The sequence below is a fragment of the Arvicola amphibius genome, chromosome 18 (genome assembly GCF_903992535.2).
Source record: "Arvicola amphibius chromosome 18, mArvAmp1.2, whole genome shotgun sequence".
Taxonomy (NCBI): Eukaryota; Metazoa; Chordata; class Mammalia; order Rodentia; family Cricetidae; genus Arvicola; species Arvicola amphibius.
In genome coordinates this window covers 16,526,180-16,542,606 of record NC_052064.1, presented here as the reverse complement: position 1 = coordinate 16,542,606, position 16,427 = coordinate 16,526,180, and the positions used below count along the sequence as shown (strand labels likewise).

The following is a 16,427-nucleotide window of genomic DNA, read 5'->3' as shown; positions in this document are numbered from 1 at the left end:
ACTGCGACTCACAGTAATATATAAACTGTAATAATATAATACAAAATATAGAACTATATGCAGTAGTAAAGTAACAATATTTTGTACTTTTTATGGTACTTACCTTATGAATTGCAAAGTTATCAGGAACTACAAAATGAAAAACGCTTTCCTATGATAGTTGTTTATCAATTAGTTAGAAAGCAATAATTTAGCAAAAGTTATCACTTGATTCATGAGGTTTGAAGATGGGCCTGCAGGTTTTTTGGAAGAAGAAGTTATTTGTGAAATGCTGGAGCTCAGTAACTACTGACTGGGAATTTTAGTCTGGAATTTCAAAACCATGACTAGTTTCTACACACACACACACACACACACACACACACACACACACACACACACGTTATGCGGTAGCATTACATATATATAACATATACAAGATTGTATATGTTATAAAAAGCGTAAGATCCAAACACTGTTAGAAATTCAAAGAGACAAATAGTAAAAACAGGAAAGATGACAGAACAGTAATATTAAAAGCTTTTCATACCTGAATTTCTCCTGTAATTGGATGAGAAGCAACCTTTGTTGCATCAGTAGGCTGAAATATAAAGACCACATATTCCATTAATAAATAAAGTATTCTTAGGTGCTTTCATTTTAACTGGTTTTTTGAAACTACCTTCAATTGGTTGTAGCATACTAACTACAACACACGTTTTATCCATTTGGTTGCTTCAGAGTTACAGCATCTACTTAAAATTCTCATACTTGTTTAAGGATGCATAAACCTGATTTTCATTTTGAAAAACCTGTATTGAAGCCATGGTTTTATATCAGCAGTATTTTCAATTATGTACAAAAATGAATACTTTTTGTTTAAAGCATTTTGCTTAAGTATTTCGAGGTTTTAAAGAGCTATTTAGTAATGAAGCCGTGTAAGACTGCCTAGGAGCTCGGAAGCTGCAGTGAAAGCCATGGCTCGTGCTCCTCTTCTAGGTCACTGAACAGTGGAGCACCCCCAAAACACTTTCCTACGGACAGGAAATTTAATCTTAAATTAAATTTTATCTTTTTGGAAAAGGTTTCATTTCCCTCATAACTCCTTAGGCAAATGGAGCTTTCAAAGTAGTTCGGAAAGTAATCTAGGGGTCAGATGTGGTGGCATACACTTTTAATCCCAGCGCTCAGGAGGTATAGGTTTGTGGACCACTGTGAATTCAAGGCTAATCTAGTCTAGAAAGTGAGTTCCAGTCTGGTCCATGTTACACCAGGAAATTCTGTCTCAAAATCAATAAATAATATATAAAATTAAAGGAAGTGATCTTGTAAACTAATTCGTGGTGCTGAATAAACGCTCGTTCTATTTCCTTTATGTTTTCATACACAGGCAGAGATGATATTCTGGCCCCAGTCTATGGTAGAACGTTGGCAGCCTGGCATTAGAGTAGAGTGGTGTCACCTTACCCATCAAAGCTTCCACTGGGAAACTGGCTCTGCTTTAGTAACTCAATGGGAAGCTGAAGTGTCTGCTACAGTATCTTCATCGACTTGTTTAGTTACATTTTAAATATAATTTTATCCCAAAATGAGCAGAGAAAAAAGGTAACTCTATTTCAAATATTGTAACCAAAGGATAAAATTAGCGGGACCCCTGGTGAGGTCAAGGGGTTAGCGGTGTCAAATCCAGATCTTTTAATAGTTCAGCTTACTTAGAACTTACGCTTTAACATCAATACTGTGTAAGGGGCTTCAAAGGGTTAATTGATTGCTATTAAATAATCATATTTATTTAGTATGTATTTCATTTTAAATTAATAAAACAAGAAAATTAAACAGCCAAAAAGTTTCCATGCAAATGCCTAGACCGAGAAGCCAATGATAATGGCACTGGGATTTGTCTCTATTGCATGGACTGGCTTTTGGGATCTTATTCTCTCTGGATGCATACCTTCCTAAGCCTGGATGTAGGGGGGGGAGGCCCTTGGACTTCCCACAGGGCAGGGTTCCCGGCCCTCTCTCAGGATTGGGGGGGGATGGAAGAGGAGAGGGTGTGTGGGAGAGCAGGAGGGAAGTGGGAGGAGGGGAGGAAGTGGAAATTTTGATTGGTATTGTTTATAAAGTAATAATAAAAAAGAAAAAAAGGGAAAAAAGACAACTGGTGCTTTCTCGATCAAATATCCTTGACTCGTTTGAAAGGTAACCAGGTTCACGAGGAAAATAAGCTCATGTTTTGTTTACAGTCTCTTGGGGTTCTGCTATGGAGATGATGGGAGCTTTTCAATTATAGGACATAATTGGCATATACATACTGGATATTGTGAAAATGTCCAGGTTACCATGATTTGAATTTAGAGACCCCTACACTCCTTTTAACTGAGTCATACATGCATTTTGAATGCTTTTTTTAGATTTATTTATTAATTTATTATGTATACAGTATTCTCAGTACTCTGCCTGCAGGCCAGAAGAGGGCACCAGATCTCATTACAGATGGTTGTGAGCCACCATGCGGTTGCTGGGAATTGAACTCAGGACCTTTGGAAGAGCAGGTGGTGCTCTTAACCACTGAGCCATCTCTCCAGCCCCTTAAAGCTAGTTTTGCTAACTGTTGTATTAAAGCAACTACTTCAAGAAAACCAATGGGTTGGCACTATGTCCCAGGTAATGGGGTATTACTGTGCAATCAGAATCTGAGAAGCTGTGCATTGCTCTGTAGGCACACGCGTCCTGGAGACATGTGACTGGAGTTACTAAGAAGGGAATAAAACCATTTTTAATGAAGGATTTTTTAAAAAAAAACTACTAGGATTTATGATACAGATACTTTTTAAATTGTTTAGCTGTAATTATTTCATAAATAGGGCTGTCTTATTTATTTCTTTGTGCCTATTAGTGGAATGAAAAACTTATTGCTGTTTATTTTTAATTTTATCTTTTTTCCCCACTATTATATTTTATTCTGTCATACATTAAATATTTTATTCTACTTCACAACTTAATCTACTTATCTTTTTCTCCTCCACTCATGATAAGTCCAAATATATGTTCTTCAAATAACTAGCTCAATTTTCAAATTTCTGAGACCTCTTTTTACAGGGCCTTACTGAATTTTGAGGGTATCATGACAGCTAATTCCTATTTAAAAAGAACACAAAAAATTAATAGGAACTCTAGTTAAATTACTTATACCATGATTTAGAAGAAATAATCCAGATTTTAAAGATAAAGACAATTAAAGACTGGTTAGATTTCCAGTTCTAAAACTTTTCAGGACAAAACTGCATACTGAGCTAGCTAGAGCAAAATAATAAATTAAAACAGTCGATATATTTGCTTGTGGATTTTTATTGCTAAATCAATTGATATTGAAATCCTGTTGCACTTCATATATGCATCAGGTAAAATTACTAGCTAATATTCTAATAAAGTATATCCTTTCCAGAATGGCTATTAGTTTTAAAATATATAATTACGATATCATTATATATGTTTAAAACTTATTAAAATAAGTTCAATTCATATTTTATTTATATTATTCAAAACAACCATCTAAAATTTTGATAATGTTTCAGCAATTGCTTGCACACAATCACTTAAATATGGAGGGATCTCAACAGTGGCCTGGGGAAGGACTTTTGTCTGTGAGGTTAACCGACAGTGAAAGCTACAATTGGCAAATGGAATTATGTTGAACTTACAAGCTTCTCCCTAGCTAAGGAAACAAACAGTATATACAGACACACGCCTCAGAACAAAGACCATCTGTAAAATAAATCTGACAATTAATTTCCTCAATATGCAAGGAAATTCAAAATCTCAATATTACAAACCAAATAACTATAAAAGAGATGAATAGGTAGTAAGTAGGTCCATTCTTTAAGGTAAACTTTTACATTTTCACTTAAAAACACACCACACACATCACATACCCTGCACACACATACTCCACACACACCACACACACATACTGTACACACATATACACACACATACACCACACACACATACTCCCCACACACATCTCCACGCACACATACTTCACACACACACCGCACACACACATACCCCACACACATACTCCACACACACACCACATACATACTCCACACACACATACACACACACAACAATACAACACGCACACCACATGCACACCAGACACACATACCACACCAATGCACACCACACACACATCACACCACACGCACACCACACACACACACCACATGTACACACCATGCATACCACACACACACACACACACATACACACACCACAAGCATGCCACATGCACACCAGACACACACACCACACCACATGCACACCACACACACACATGTACACACCACGCATACCATACACACACACACACACACACACACACACACACACACACACACACACACACTGCATATGTGTCCCAAATTATCAGATTTGGTTTGTGTCACTGCCAACAGTTAAATAATCCCTGTACAAGAACTAGCCAATTGAGTATATGTATGAGTCATAGAAGTAGTTAAGAATTTCTAATAACTACACTAAAACAAACAAGAAATATTATAATAATATTTATATTCATCCTAAATATTGTCACTTTACCAGGTTAGCAAAATAAACATTGTGTTGAGATATTTCAGTCTTTTTTTTTCCACACGAAGTCACTGGAATTTGGCCTGCAATTCACACAGATGTCAGCTGAAACCAGCTGCTTGAGGTCAGCAGTTGCTCCTTAGACAATGGGACACTGGGACCATATATTTCAGTCAAATATCATAAACCTACACAGACCCAGTTATTGGCAAAGGGAAGAATGGCTACACGAAACACCAGCTGCCAATACCACTTTCCAAATGCTCTCCTGCTTGAAGAGCTTTCATCTTCTAAATCCTGGTCGCCAAAGCTAACATGTAACAGGAAGGTGAATTTGTAGCTGCGTACCCATAAGGAGAACAGAGGTTCACAGGTGATCACTGACATTTTGATTCATAAATATCTTTGCTACTGTTCTGTGCAAGTCACTCAACTATAATATGTGGTCGGGGGAACAAAAATAATTCAATTTTATGGTGCGTGTAGCCAACATCAAGAACCTGACAACTGCAGTCAATTTGTAAATTGTCTTCAGAGACACAAAGAGCACTTTTAGAAGGAAGAAGAGAGGATAGCAGGCAGGCTGGGAGGCTAGGAGGCAGGGAGGCAGAGACCGGGGAAGGAAGGAGAGCAAGAAAGGACAACAGAGGGAAAAAAATGAGGAAAGAATGATTTCTAATATCAGAGAAAGACCAACCCACGATGACTTCACAGAGGAAATGTCTTGTTACTCAGTATCGTTTCCTCTTCCCCACCATCAACTATTCACTGCCTACAGACTGAAGTGGAAAGTCCAGCCCAGCCCTTCATGCCTTTCAGCTGGCAACTATCTGCTTCTATACGCTATCATCCCTAAAGTACCTATGAACATCCATCCTCTAGACATGGGAGTTTCTGTCCAACACTCTTCACTCTGTGCTCTCTTTGGAGTGTTGCCCCCTTTCTTCATTTTACCTAAACTGGTCCCTAAGTACCACCGAGATGTCCTCCCTACTTATGCTCACTGAACTTGGCTGAGCATCTCTTCATCTGTAACCGCATCAGGAATTCGCAGACTTTAAGAGCACTGCACACAGCTGGAGAAATTACAAGACCTAGGCTCCCGAGATCCAGGCGCAGCTTTTGAAATAGTCAAGGCTGTGCCAAAAAAAAAAAAAAAATGCAGTTCTAACACACTCTCACATTCTAACACAGACGGTGCTGTGCCAAATCTGCTGAAAATGGGTACAGTTTAGGACCATGGGTCTACTTGGAATGAGAGAGAGGGGGGTTTTTCCATCCCTCTTTGCAGTCTGGTAGAGCATGACTCCTGAAACCAAACGGTCATGGGTAAGTGACCGAGGCATAGGGCAGAGGTGAAACCTTTGTCAACGCAGTTCTGATCACAAGTATATCAGAGCAGATATAATAACACTATGCCTCGTATAATTTTTAAGAAAAGAAACCTATGTTCTTTCTAGGTTCTTTTGGCATGAATAGGATAGGTCCCAATGAGAGATGGCACAGTGGACTTTCAGGTAAGAGTGCCACGTCAGAGAAGTCACATTGTACTGTCCCCTGCTTTTTCTAGGCAGAAGGGCCAGTGCACTGTCCACAGCAACTTTATTTGTTTGTCTCCAATAAAGATGAGCACATGAAGAACACCCATAAGGTGGAAATGAATAAAATTTAGAAGGGCGATCATACGTCACTGCTGTTCTTTCCTTCCTTCCTTCCTTCCTTCTTTCTTTCTTTCTTTCTTTCTTTCTTTCTTTCTTTCTTTCTTTCTTTCTTTCTTTCTTTCTTCCTTCCTTCCTTCCTTCTTTCCTTCCTTCCTTCTTCCTTCTTCCTTCTTCCTTCCAACTTCCTTCCTTCCAACTTCCTTCCTTCCTTCCTTTCTCCTAAATTATTTCTATCCCTTTGCATTTTTACTGAGAGATATCTAGCAGGATATGTATCTTTTGTTTTCAAGCAGCCATAAAGCTAATGTTCTACATAGAAGGAAACTTAGATTTCCGGAACAATGACCCCCGCCGCATATCAAAATTATGAAGTACCACATTGTTCAAAGTTGTCTCTCTTAAAAACTGAAATATCTGAAGAGATGTGATTTTCTATAGGGACCAGTTAAGCAGTCAGAAGTGGAAAATATTTGTTTCAATAGATCCTTAGGACTTTTCAGAATGTCAGTCACTTCACCTCCCAGCTACCTCCTGTCCAGATTAAATGGCCAGAATTAGCCACTTGCAGTGACACGGGGGCCACCTCACCTTGCTGCTACCATGCTTCTTCTTGCTCACGGAGGGCGATCCTGGCTGCCCAGGGCTGGGAACAGAGCTGGATCCTGCTGACGTGGGACCTGAATGAGCATGAGACCCTTTCTCCACGACTGACGACATGACCAGTGGGGACTGCTGGAGCGAGACCTTCTGCAGCTCCGCCGCCAACTGCTTGGGATCAACCCCTGGGGACTTTGCCTTGTCCACTAGGAGAAAACAAAGGCGTTACGTCTTGGGTCTGTATGTCAGATGCACCATGACACTTGTTGGAGTTCTAGGTGATGACTGAGCACTATTTAAAGATTAAGTTAAAATTTCAAAACCAAATGTACTCAATGAAAGTTTTATGTATCTATTTTCAGGGAAATCGAGACGGCCCAGATAGGAGTGTTATAATGATGAATTACAAGGGATCTGAAGTTCTATTAAGTCTTCAGAAAAATACTTTGAATATTTTATTAAGTGAACTCTGGGAATAACAAAATACCTACTTTATCTCCCAAAAACTTGACTTGCTTGTATGAACACATATTTTCTCTTTTCTAAGTCTTCCATATTCTTTATAGAAGAAATTTCACAAAGTATATGTTTTGAACTGGCTAGTTTATTTCAGTAACCAAGAGGTCCTAGTATCATTACAATAACAATAGCAAAAGGCCAAGTTGTGCTTCAAAAAATAAGTAGTAACTGAAAACCATATGATTAAAAATAGCTCCAGGGATTGCCTTCACAACATGAATTCATATTTTAAGAATTTAAAACATGAACTCATACAGTATATATTTAATACAGTTTTCTTGCCTACTCTAACAGCTAATGATGCATGTTTCCCCAGAATGATAATGATGTAGCTAAAACACTTTTGGTGTTGTTCATAATTATATTCTTGTACATAAATCTATAATTTTCTCTGTATCTATGTCAAAACAAACTACTTCTGTACCGGCCCTTTCACCCACAGTTGAAGTCAGACTCAGGCACCTACCAGCTTTCGGTGGTTCATGCAGCTCCAGGTGCTGGGGGTTTTCCGAATCCGACAACATATTGAGGTCCCTAAAAATGAAGACAGGTCATTAAGAAAGACATTGAGGAAGATTGCAACCGTAGGTCCCTTTCCCCACCTGTCTTGATCTCATTTCCAGAAGGTCAATGAGAAGTGGTTCATGGTACAAAGCAGCTCCCGGGCATGCTCACCCTGCTAGCCCAGTTCATATTAGCAATGCCATTAAAAGTCAAAGCTGATAAGAATGATCATTTAAGGTGAAATCTTTATGGATTAAATGCAAGTCACTTCAAAATATTACACACATGTTGGGTTCTGGCCTTCTTTCGAGAGGAACATATTTTAATAAAAGCACAGAAGGGAGAGCTGTGACATCTTAGAGGTAGTTGCTGGATTCTGGCTACACCCTAACCTTTGATTCAGAGCACAAGAACGCCATCGACTTTGAATTTGCTTTATTTTCTCATTCTGTAACTCCTGCTGAGGGGCAAAGGTTCCACCTTAACAATTTAAATCAAAAGAGACATGGCGAGCCAAAAAATGGAAACAGAAAGATGGGGAAAAACTCACAGTCTTACACATATTTCTGCTTCCCCACTTTGCTGATTAATGATGCTCTGTACTTCTTCGTATGTCTTAGAGGTTAAGGGGATCCCATTCCATTCCAAAACCTGCATCCCTAGAAAGACAAATTTGAGTATGAAATCAAACACGTGTGTTATCTGTAGTCGTAGTGGACAGGGCACAAAAGATTTTCTGTGCTTTTAAAAGCCAAATCAGCACACATTTCAGAGAACGCTGACGCAGTGTTCTCCAGAGCGTAATGTAGTTGGATACAAACCTACCTGAATGGATAATATATGTTTAAGACAACATGCAAAGTTTGCTCTTAAAAAACCTAATTCTTACCAAACACATGCATTCTGTTCACACTTCCATAAAGAAAATCATATTGAATAAACAAACAAGTAATTGCAACCATTAGCATTAGATACTGACTTCTACATTCTTTTATAAAAAGGAGTGGTTAAAAAAAGTCACCAGGATTTCCTGACGAAGCTTTGCTCTTGTACTTTGTGCCTATTTCACTGCACGGCAGACGTTTCTGAACAGAACAGCAACAGCGTTCTAAGAAGGTCAGCTTTGTGGGTTTGTGACCTGTGTGGTTAGTACAAGGCTCTGTGTTCAGAAAGGCTGTGCGCTCTGCTGTCATCTTGAAAATCTACTTTTTTCATTTTTTTCACTGAATCTAATAAATTATGTACCCTTCCCGCCTGGTCAAGGCATTTCATTCATGCTATCTATCTGAAAAGACAATTTTACGCAAAATAATAATATATTTAATATTTAAACATTTATACCCAGAGTTTTTGGTTCGTTTTGTGAGTTGTCAAAAATAACCTAAAAGTGCATGCTTGACCTGATTCACATGGCCATAAAATATAGCTATATGGGATGGATATACATGGCTGAAAATAATCCAACGGAGTACCCAAATATTTGTGAATGCTATCGGCTTCCTTCTAGCGAAAATATCTGTATGCCATTATATAGTAAATTAAAAATAATAATTTCTGAACAGCTTTAATTATACTTCACACTCTGTAATTCCCTATTGCTTACTTCAGCGCTGGTTCAATGGGAAAATGCAAATATGATATGGTTGTGTCTTTAATCTTCATTATATAGCATACAAGGGGAGGTATGTTACCAGTTGCAATTAAGTGAAGGAAATGCCTTTATACTAGAGTCGGGTGACAGAAAACTCCATCAAAAGGCTCACAGTAACACAGAGAAAGACTTTTCTATAACTTACTCCAAGAAAACTTTATCTTCAGAGGAGTCTTAGGTTTATTTCAACAATCCCAGCTGTTGCATACAGAAAACAAGAACATTATAAAAAGATGTTGGCTCTAAGGATAACTCAGTGCAGGGAAAGCGGAAAGCAAAAACACCTTTAAAGCTAGGAGGAAAAACCTACAATTATTCTGAATTGAAAAATTAATGCCATAATAATTTAGATATCCTTCCTTCATATGTCTGCAGAATCATCTCCTGTGAAAATAATCCGAGGTCTATTTTTCTACTGTGTTTACCTTCTCAGGTTTTTACATCTTGGAACAAAGGGAACACGGAGAAAACTTAATTATCTAGTGAAATAAAGAACGTGTCTAATCATAATGAAGGAAAACACATTTTTATATCGTCAGTGACATTTCCGACGATATTCTTGCCACAGCACGCATGTGGTGCTTTTAACTCCGAAGCTCTGCTCTGCTCCAGGGCGGACACCAGCATTTCTTTTCCACTCCATCTTTTTCATGCGAGTCAGCGCAGTGGCAAAAGCTAAAAATAGTCTACCAGGTCTTCTGTCCTGGTTTGGTACCCATGCTGATGTACAAGAGAAAGGGTCACTACTTTCAGCATAGTTATTTATACTTCCCATTTCAATGTCTCTCAGTTCCTGAAGAAGAATGGAATACAACCTGTACTCATTTCATAAAACATATTTAGAATTATGATTTAAATATTACGCGAGTTCAAGCCAATATATTTGATTCGTCACAAGAACAAATGAAGGGTAATGACTGTGGAATCATCTCAGTAGATACATAAAGGGCACTTGAAAGTATTTTACGACTTTATAAAATTAAGAATAAAGTTGATTTAGAAGAAATATGTATCATCACAGTTTAATACATTTATAATAAGCCTCTGGTTAGTATTATAATGCGTGGGAAAGACTGAGCAATTCTCCCTATTATCTGGAATAGAGCAAGGATGACCATGCCCAGTATGTTTACTGAGCATAAGTCTTTAAATGCTAGTTCAGTCAGTCATGCAACACAAAGACGGGCCAGGCACTGGGGTTAGGGGTTAGCGGCCAAATTCTCACTGCTTACACACACAATATTACAACCAGAGAACCACAAATACATTATCAAATAACCATTTATGACTGATAAATTTAGCAAGTTGCAACATACAAGGTCAACACATAAAACAGTAGCTTTGCTGTAATGACAGTGTATTACCTAAAGCATAAATCAAGAAAGCACGCTTTTATAATGTTACAAAATTTAAAAAACAAAGCAGCCAGGAATAACTTCATTCAATTATGTGAAAGAGCCTTAGAATAAAAAAATATAAAGCAGCTATGAAAGCCATTGTTGAGGACACAAAGAAATGGAAACATGATTATATAGCCACAGTCTTCAAGAATCATTTAAAAAATGCTTATGCATCCAAATTTTCCTGCAACCCCTATTAAATATCAAAGACATTGTTCACAGAATGGATAGAGTTAAATATGTTTGGAAGTCCAAAAGCTCGTAAACGTGGGTATCCAATTTGAGAAAAAACTGAAGCAGGAAGCATTGTACTACCACACTTAAAATTATTTGATACATTTGTCAACTATAAAACTAAAAAAAAACAATTTATGTAGACTAATATGTACAGGACCTTTTTGAAACTTACAAGTGTTATTTTACTATTTAATAATTTAGATGTATTTTCTGTTTTTTTTTTTTTCCCGAGACATGGTTTCTCTGTGTATCTTTGGCTGTCCTGGAACTCATTCTGTAGACCAGGCTGGCCTTGAACTAACTTAGATGTATTTTCAATCTTAAATTACATCTTTTACTGGATTATAGAAATTTTTCTAGAAAATACTATGCATGTTTAATTCTAGGATTAGAAGGAAACAATAATATTTTCATGTATTTTTGTTATATCGAGATATGTTTTAAGTGACCTGTCAAATGGGGAGTGCCCAGTTGACATTCACAGTTGACTACAATGACATCCACAGGCAGTGGCGATTACACCAGTTACCAGTATAGAACCTAAGACAAACTCTTAATTTTGTCCAAATGCACAACAGTGACAGTTTGCTGTTCAAACCTATAAAGTCTGTAGATGACCAGGGGCCATCAGGGAGTGAGACAGCTTGAGAAAGGAGCAACGGAAAGGACAGGAAATGGAACACATGTGACATAAGGGTGGAGGGGCGATCTTGAGAAGGAAGGGACCCGTAAGAACGGGAGGAGGAAAATGTGGCAGAGGGATGGATTAGGAGAGAGTGTAATGCACATATGTATGCAAGTGCCACAATGAAACCCAGTCATATGGGACCTTAAATTAACTTTAAAAGTCTTATTAAAGTATTAGGTAAATAAATTAGAAACCAGCACATGGTTTTCGACTAGTGTTATGAAGTGAATAAGTCCCTATAGATGCTCTAACTTAGTCTGCTACAAAAAAGAGACACAGAAGAGCTTAAATTATTCACTTTACACTATACAGTTACTGACTGTATACAAATATATTCTTTGACAGTGTCCTAGGTCAATGTCGTGTCAATAAATAGAAAATGTTTTCAGTTTGTGCTTACTAACACTAATTTAGTTTACTGAATACATAAAATATTCAAATATGTAAAACTTTGCACAGAATACACAATTATGTATGATGCCATTTTAATTTTAATAAAGAAAGATAATTTAGAGATTATTACTTATATGACAATAATAATTGACGTTGCAGACATTTAAAAACTGAAGGTATCAGTGAACAAACAGGAACCTGACCTGAGCTATGTGATTTTAGGATAGGTAATGAAAAGAATGAGGTAGATAGAGCTCCTCATCTCTTTCTGTCCCTCTTCTAGGCAGATGCATGTATCACCCACACTGGAAAGAGTCATGAAATTAAAGTAGGGAATCAGTTTTAGCAAAGAAATTGTGGTTGAGCGTTCCAAAAGCATTCGGAACTGTCATTCTGTTTGCTTGTGTGGTCCATGGAAGAAGGTACTATCTCAAAGAAAAACTGCTTCAAAATGTCCTTAAGTTTTATGGCTTCCGCTGTATCCAGAATTTCTCTTGTAAACACCAGGGCACAGTAAGGAAATCACCTAGCCTGGGAGAAGTGCTCTGGCTTTGACAGACATTCTCAGGATTACAGTTTATTCTCAGTGCTCTAGAATGTACAGTTACTAATCGGACTTTTTTTTTAAACTAAATATAGGACAAAAGCCAATTAACGAAAGCAATTAAATTTACTACCAACAGTTGAAGAGACAATCGGAACTGATTACAGTTGACTTGTTGAAACAATGTAATGCATTTTTTGTACTTCAATATGAATATTGCAAATCCATGCTTTCACAGAGAATATAACAGAATAAGATTTGGTATGGTTTGTATCCCAGCCTTGAGATTGTTGTGATAGGATTTTTCTTTTAGTTCACAGCGATCACTAAAACAATTCACCATTACGGGCCATTATGTCCTGGAAGAACTGATATGCATGCCAAAGCCAATTTATTACTATAATCTATTGTCTTAGAATACTGCCTATTATTAGAATAAGATAAAATCAGAAAGTGACTGAACAGTCAGAAGAAGATCATGGGTATGTGAGCATAATCTGATGGATCCTCAGGAAATAGTGTAATATGCATAATGCCATGATTTCATTTTAAGTAGATTTCAGTTCAGATATAAAATAATTTCATAATTGAACATGCCTAGGATAGATGTTTTTATTGTTTTTTTTGTTTGTTTTTCGAGACAGGGTTTCTCTGCAGCTTTAGAGCCTGTCCTGGAACTAGCTCTTGTAGACCAGGCTGGTCTCGAACTCACAGAGATCCGCCTGCCTCTGCCTCCCGAGTGCTGGGATTAAAGGCGTGTGCCACCACCGCCCGGCTGGATAGATGTTTTTAACGACATTCTTATTAAATGATATTAGCATATTAAAACTATCACATCTGAAGAATGGCATGTCTAGCTAATATAAACAGACCAAATGAAAAAGAATTGAGTATACAGAGATGAGCAGCTAACAGAATGGACAAATGGTGTTAGAGGAAGAGATGAAACACCCAAATGGCCACTCCTTCTACTTTAGATGTCCAGGTGGAATCATTAAAGGCCCTAACTATTTTTGTCTTTAATCCTTTTAAATATTCATTTAATATATTCTTAACTATTTTTGATGCCTTGTAAATGTACTTCACTCAGATAATGGATCTAAACACAGAATATCATCACTTTATTTCAGGAAAATTGTTTCCTAAGAAACATAGGTGCTATTAAACGGGTGGCAATGCCATCATCTCCACTGAGCACACGCAAAAGGAAAATACACTTTTATTTGGTCGATTAAATGCACAGATTGTTGTAAACATTTCTGCGATATAATTTTAAAACCACACATAAATGAGTCAGGAGGAGAACTGTAATTGAAAAGCCGGTTTTGACAAGGAACCTAGTAATTTATCTTTAGCATTAAATGGAAGATTTTAATATTCTTATAATTCTTTTATTTTCATTTTTATTAATTTTTTTTTTTTTTTTTTTTTTTTTAGTTTTTCAAGACAGGGTTTCTCTGTATAACAGCCCTGGCATTCCTGGAACTCTGTAGACTAGGCTGACCTCGAACTCAGAGAGATCTGTCTGCCTCTGCCTCCTGAGTGCTGGGATTAAATGTGTGCATCACTACTACCTGGCTTCTTATTATTCTTTGTTTGTTTTTTTTTTTTTTTGTTTTTCGAGACAGGGTTTCCCTGTAGTTTCTAGAGCCTGTCCTGGAGCTAGCTCTTGTAGACCAGGCTGGCCTCGAACTCAGAGATCCGCCTGCCTCTGCCTCCCGAGTGCTGGGATTAAAGGCGTGCGCCACCATTTTTTTTTTGTTTGTTTGTTTTTTTTTTTTTTTTTTTATTATTCTTAAAATCAGAAGGAGAATGGGAGTTGGCAGGAGACTGAGACAGAGGGAAATACAGGAAGATGTCAATGTGTTGAAATGTTCAGTTAAAGGATAAATAATTTGGGAAGCCAACATTCATGGTGAGTGTCGTTGGAATTACTCTACTGTGTCCTCCATATTTGCTGAATAAATCTTAAATTTTATCACCAATAAAAAATTATATATAAGGTGAGGTATGTGCTAATTTGTGCTAATTCACTTATTAATTAAGTTTACGTACACGTATATCAGCTTAAGAATGTAATAAAGCAGGGATAGTTTCTGAGGAAAATTTAAAATGCATTTGGCATGTTGAGTATTGTTCATAACGTATATTATATCGATAAACTGCACGAGCTGTTTGCGATTACTGAGAAGCTCGCTTTGGAAGCAGGGTTGAGCACCACTTCCTCTACCAGACTCAGGCATGCTTGTGTCAAAGTGTCTTTTGATGCCCTTCATCTGAGGATGGGTGGCTCCCCTACCCCAGCTGGGACAGAGAGGAGAAAGCACTCAAGAGCAAAAACACTGTATTCTTGAAAACATCAAGAAGGCAAAGCATTTCCAGCAGATGCTCAGACTGTTTGTCTTACGACATAAAAGTCCCTGCTGTGGAAAGGGGAGCTGGAAGTTCAGCGATGGGAGTCTCATTCAGGGACAGAAAGCTCAAACGGGACCTCAGCTGAGCTTCCCCAGTTGGTTTCTGCTGGGTATAGCATCTCATTTGATGTTTTTATCTTTATCTGCAGCTATCTGTTGTTCACTTGGAAGTCTCACCAGGGGGGACATTCTGCTCTGCCTGGTACTCTCATGGGACCGCATGGGACACTCCAGCTTCCCGCACTAAGCGGCTTCACCACCACGTTTCTGTGGGGTGTTTGGAGGTCCCCCGGAGTTGATGATTCTACCCCTTTTTTTTGCTCTCTCAATTTTCCTTCACTGATTTTCGCCACTGGATATTTTGAATGCCCAATTTGATGATATTTTTCTATCATCTGCTACTTGCCATTTATTCTTTCGCTTTTTGTTTGGTATATGCTTCTAAAAGCACTCAATGGAACATAAAAGCATGGCTCTGTTACCCCAGACCCAATCCCTCAGTCTCATCCATAGCGTTGCAACAGAACACCGGCTGCATCCTTCCATCCCGTGTGCCAAGACCTGCGTATCCCACAGACCACCCGCTCCTGTCCTCCCGTTGTTTCCTAGTCCCCAACTCAAACAGGCACGTCCTACTCAACCATAGACGGTGCCTGGCAGAAAACCAGCCCCCAGTACTAGCAGGCATTCCACGTCAACACACTAGCTGAGCAGGCCAATATAACAGGCAACACACAGCCATCACACTCACTGAAAACATAGACATGAAAGAGAAACTAAGGAACAAACACCCACCCAACAGAGACAATCAGAAATCACCAACTAGACCAATACTCACCCCAAACCCAGATACCCAGACACCAGCAAAGAACACAATCAATAACAGTCAGGGCAATGTGTTTCCACTGGAGCCCAGCTACCCTGAAGGCCCTGAATATTCCAGCATGGCTGAAGCACAAGACAAGGACCTCAAAACCAACTATGTGAAGATGACAGAATCCTTAAAGAGGAAAGGAATAAATCCCCTAAAGAAATCCAGGAAAACACAAACAAAAAAGCTGAGGAAATGAATAACCCACCCAAAGAAAGCCAAGAAAATACAAAGAGTTGAAGAAGACAAAACAAAACAAAATTAAAAACATGCAAAAGCTGTTCAAGACCTGAAAATAGAAATAGAAGGAACAATGAAACCAAAACTGAGGGAATTCTGGAAAAGGAAAATTTGGAATTTGAGCAGGGACAACAGA

General features: G+C 38.1%; 1 protein-coding gene across 1 annotated transcript in view; it reads right to left on the bottom strand.

Annotated features, from left to right (window-relative positions):
• The window catches only part of Pclo (piccolo presynaptic cytomatrix protein), a 266,676-nt gene that overhangs the window by 66,915 nt on the left and 183,334 nt on the right, over positions 1-16,427 (bottom strand). Inside the window, 4 exon segments of the mRNA XM_038315454.1 lie at positions 530-580; positions 6,822-7,036; positions 7,816-7,883; positions 8,404-8,512. Of these exon segments, the coding sequence (XP_038171382.1) occupies positions 530-580; positions 6,822-7,036; positions 7,816-7,883; positions 8,404-8,512 (443 nt within the window).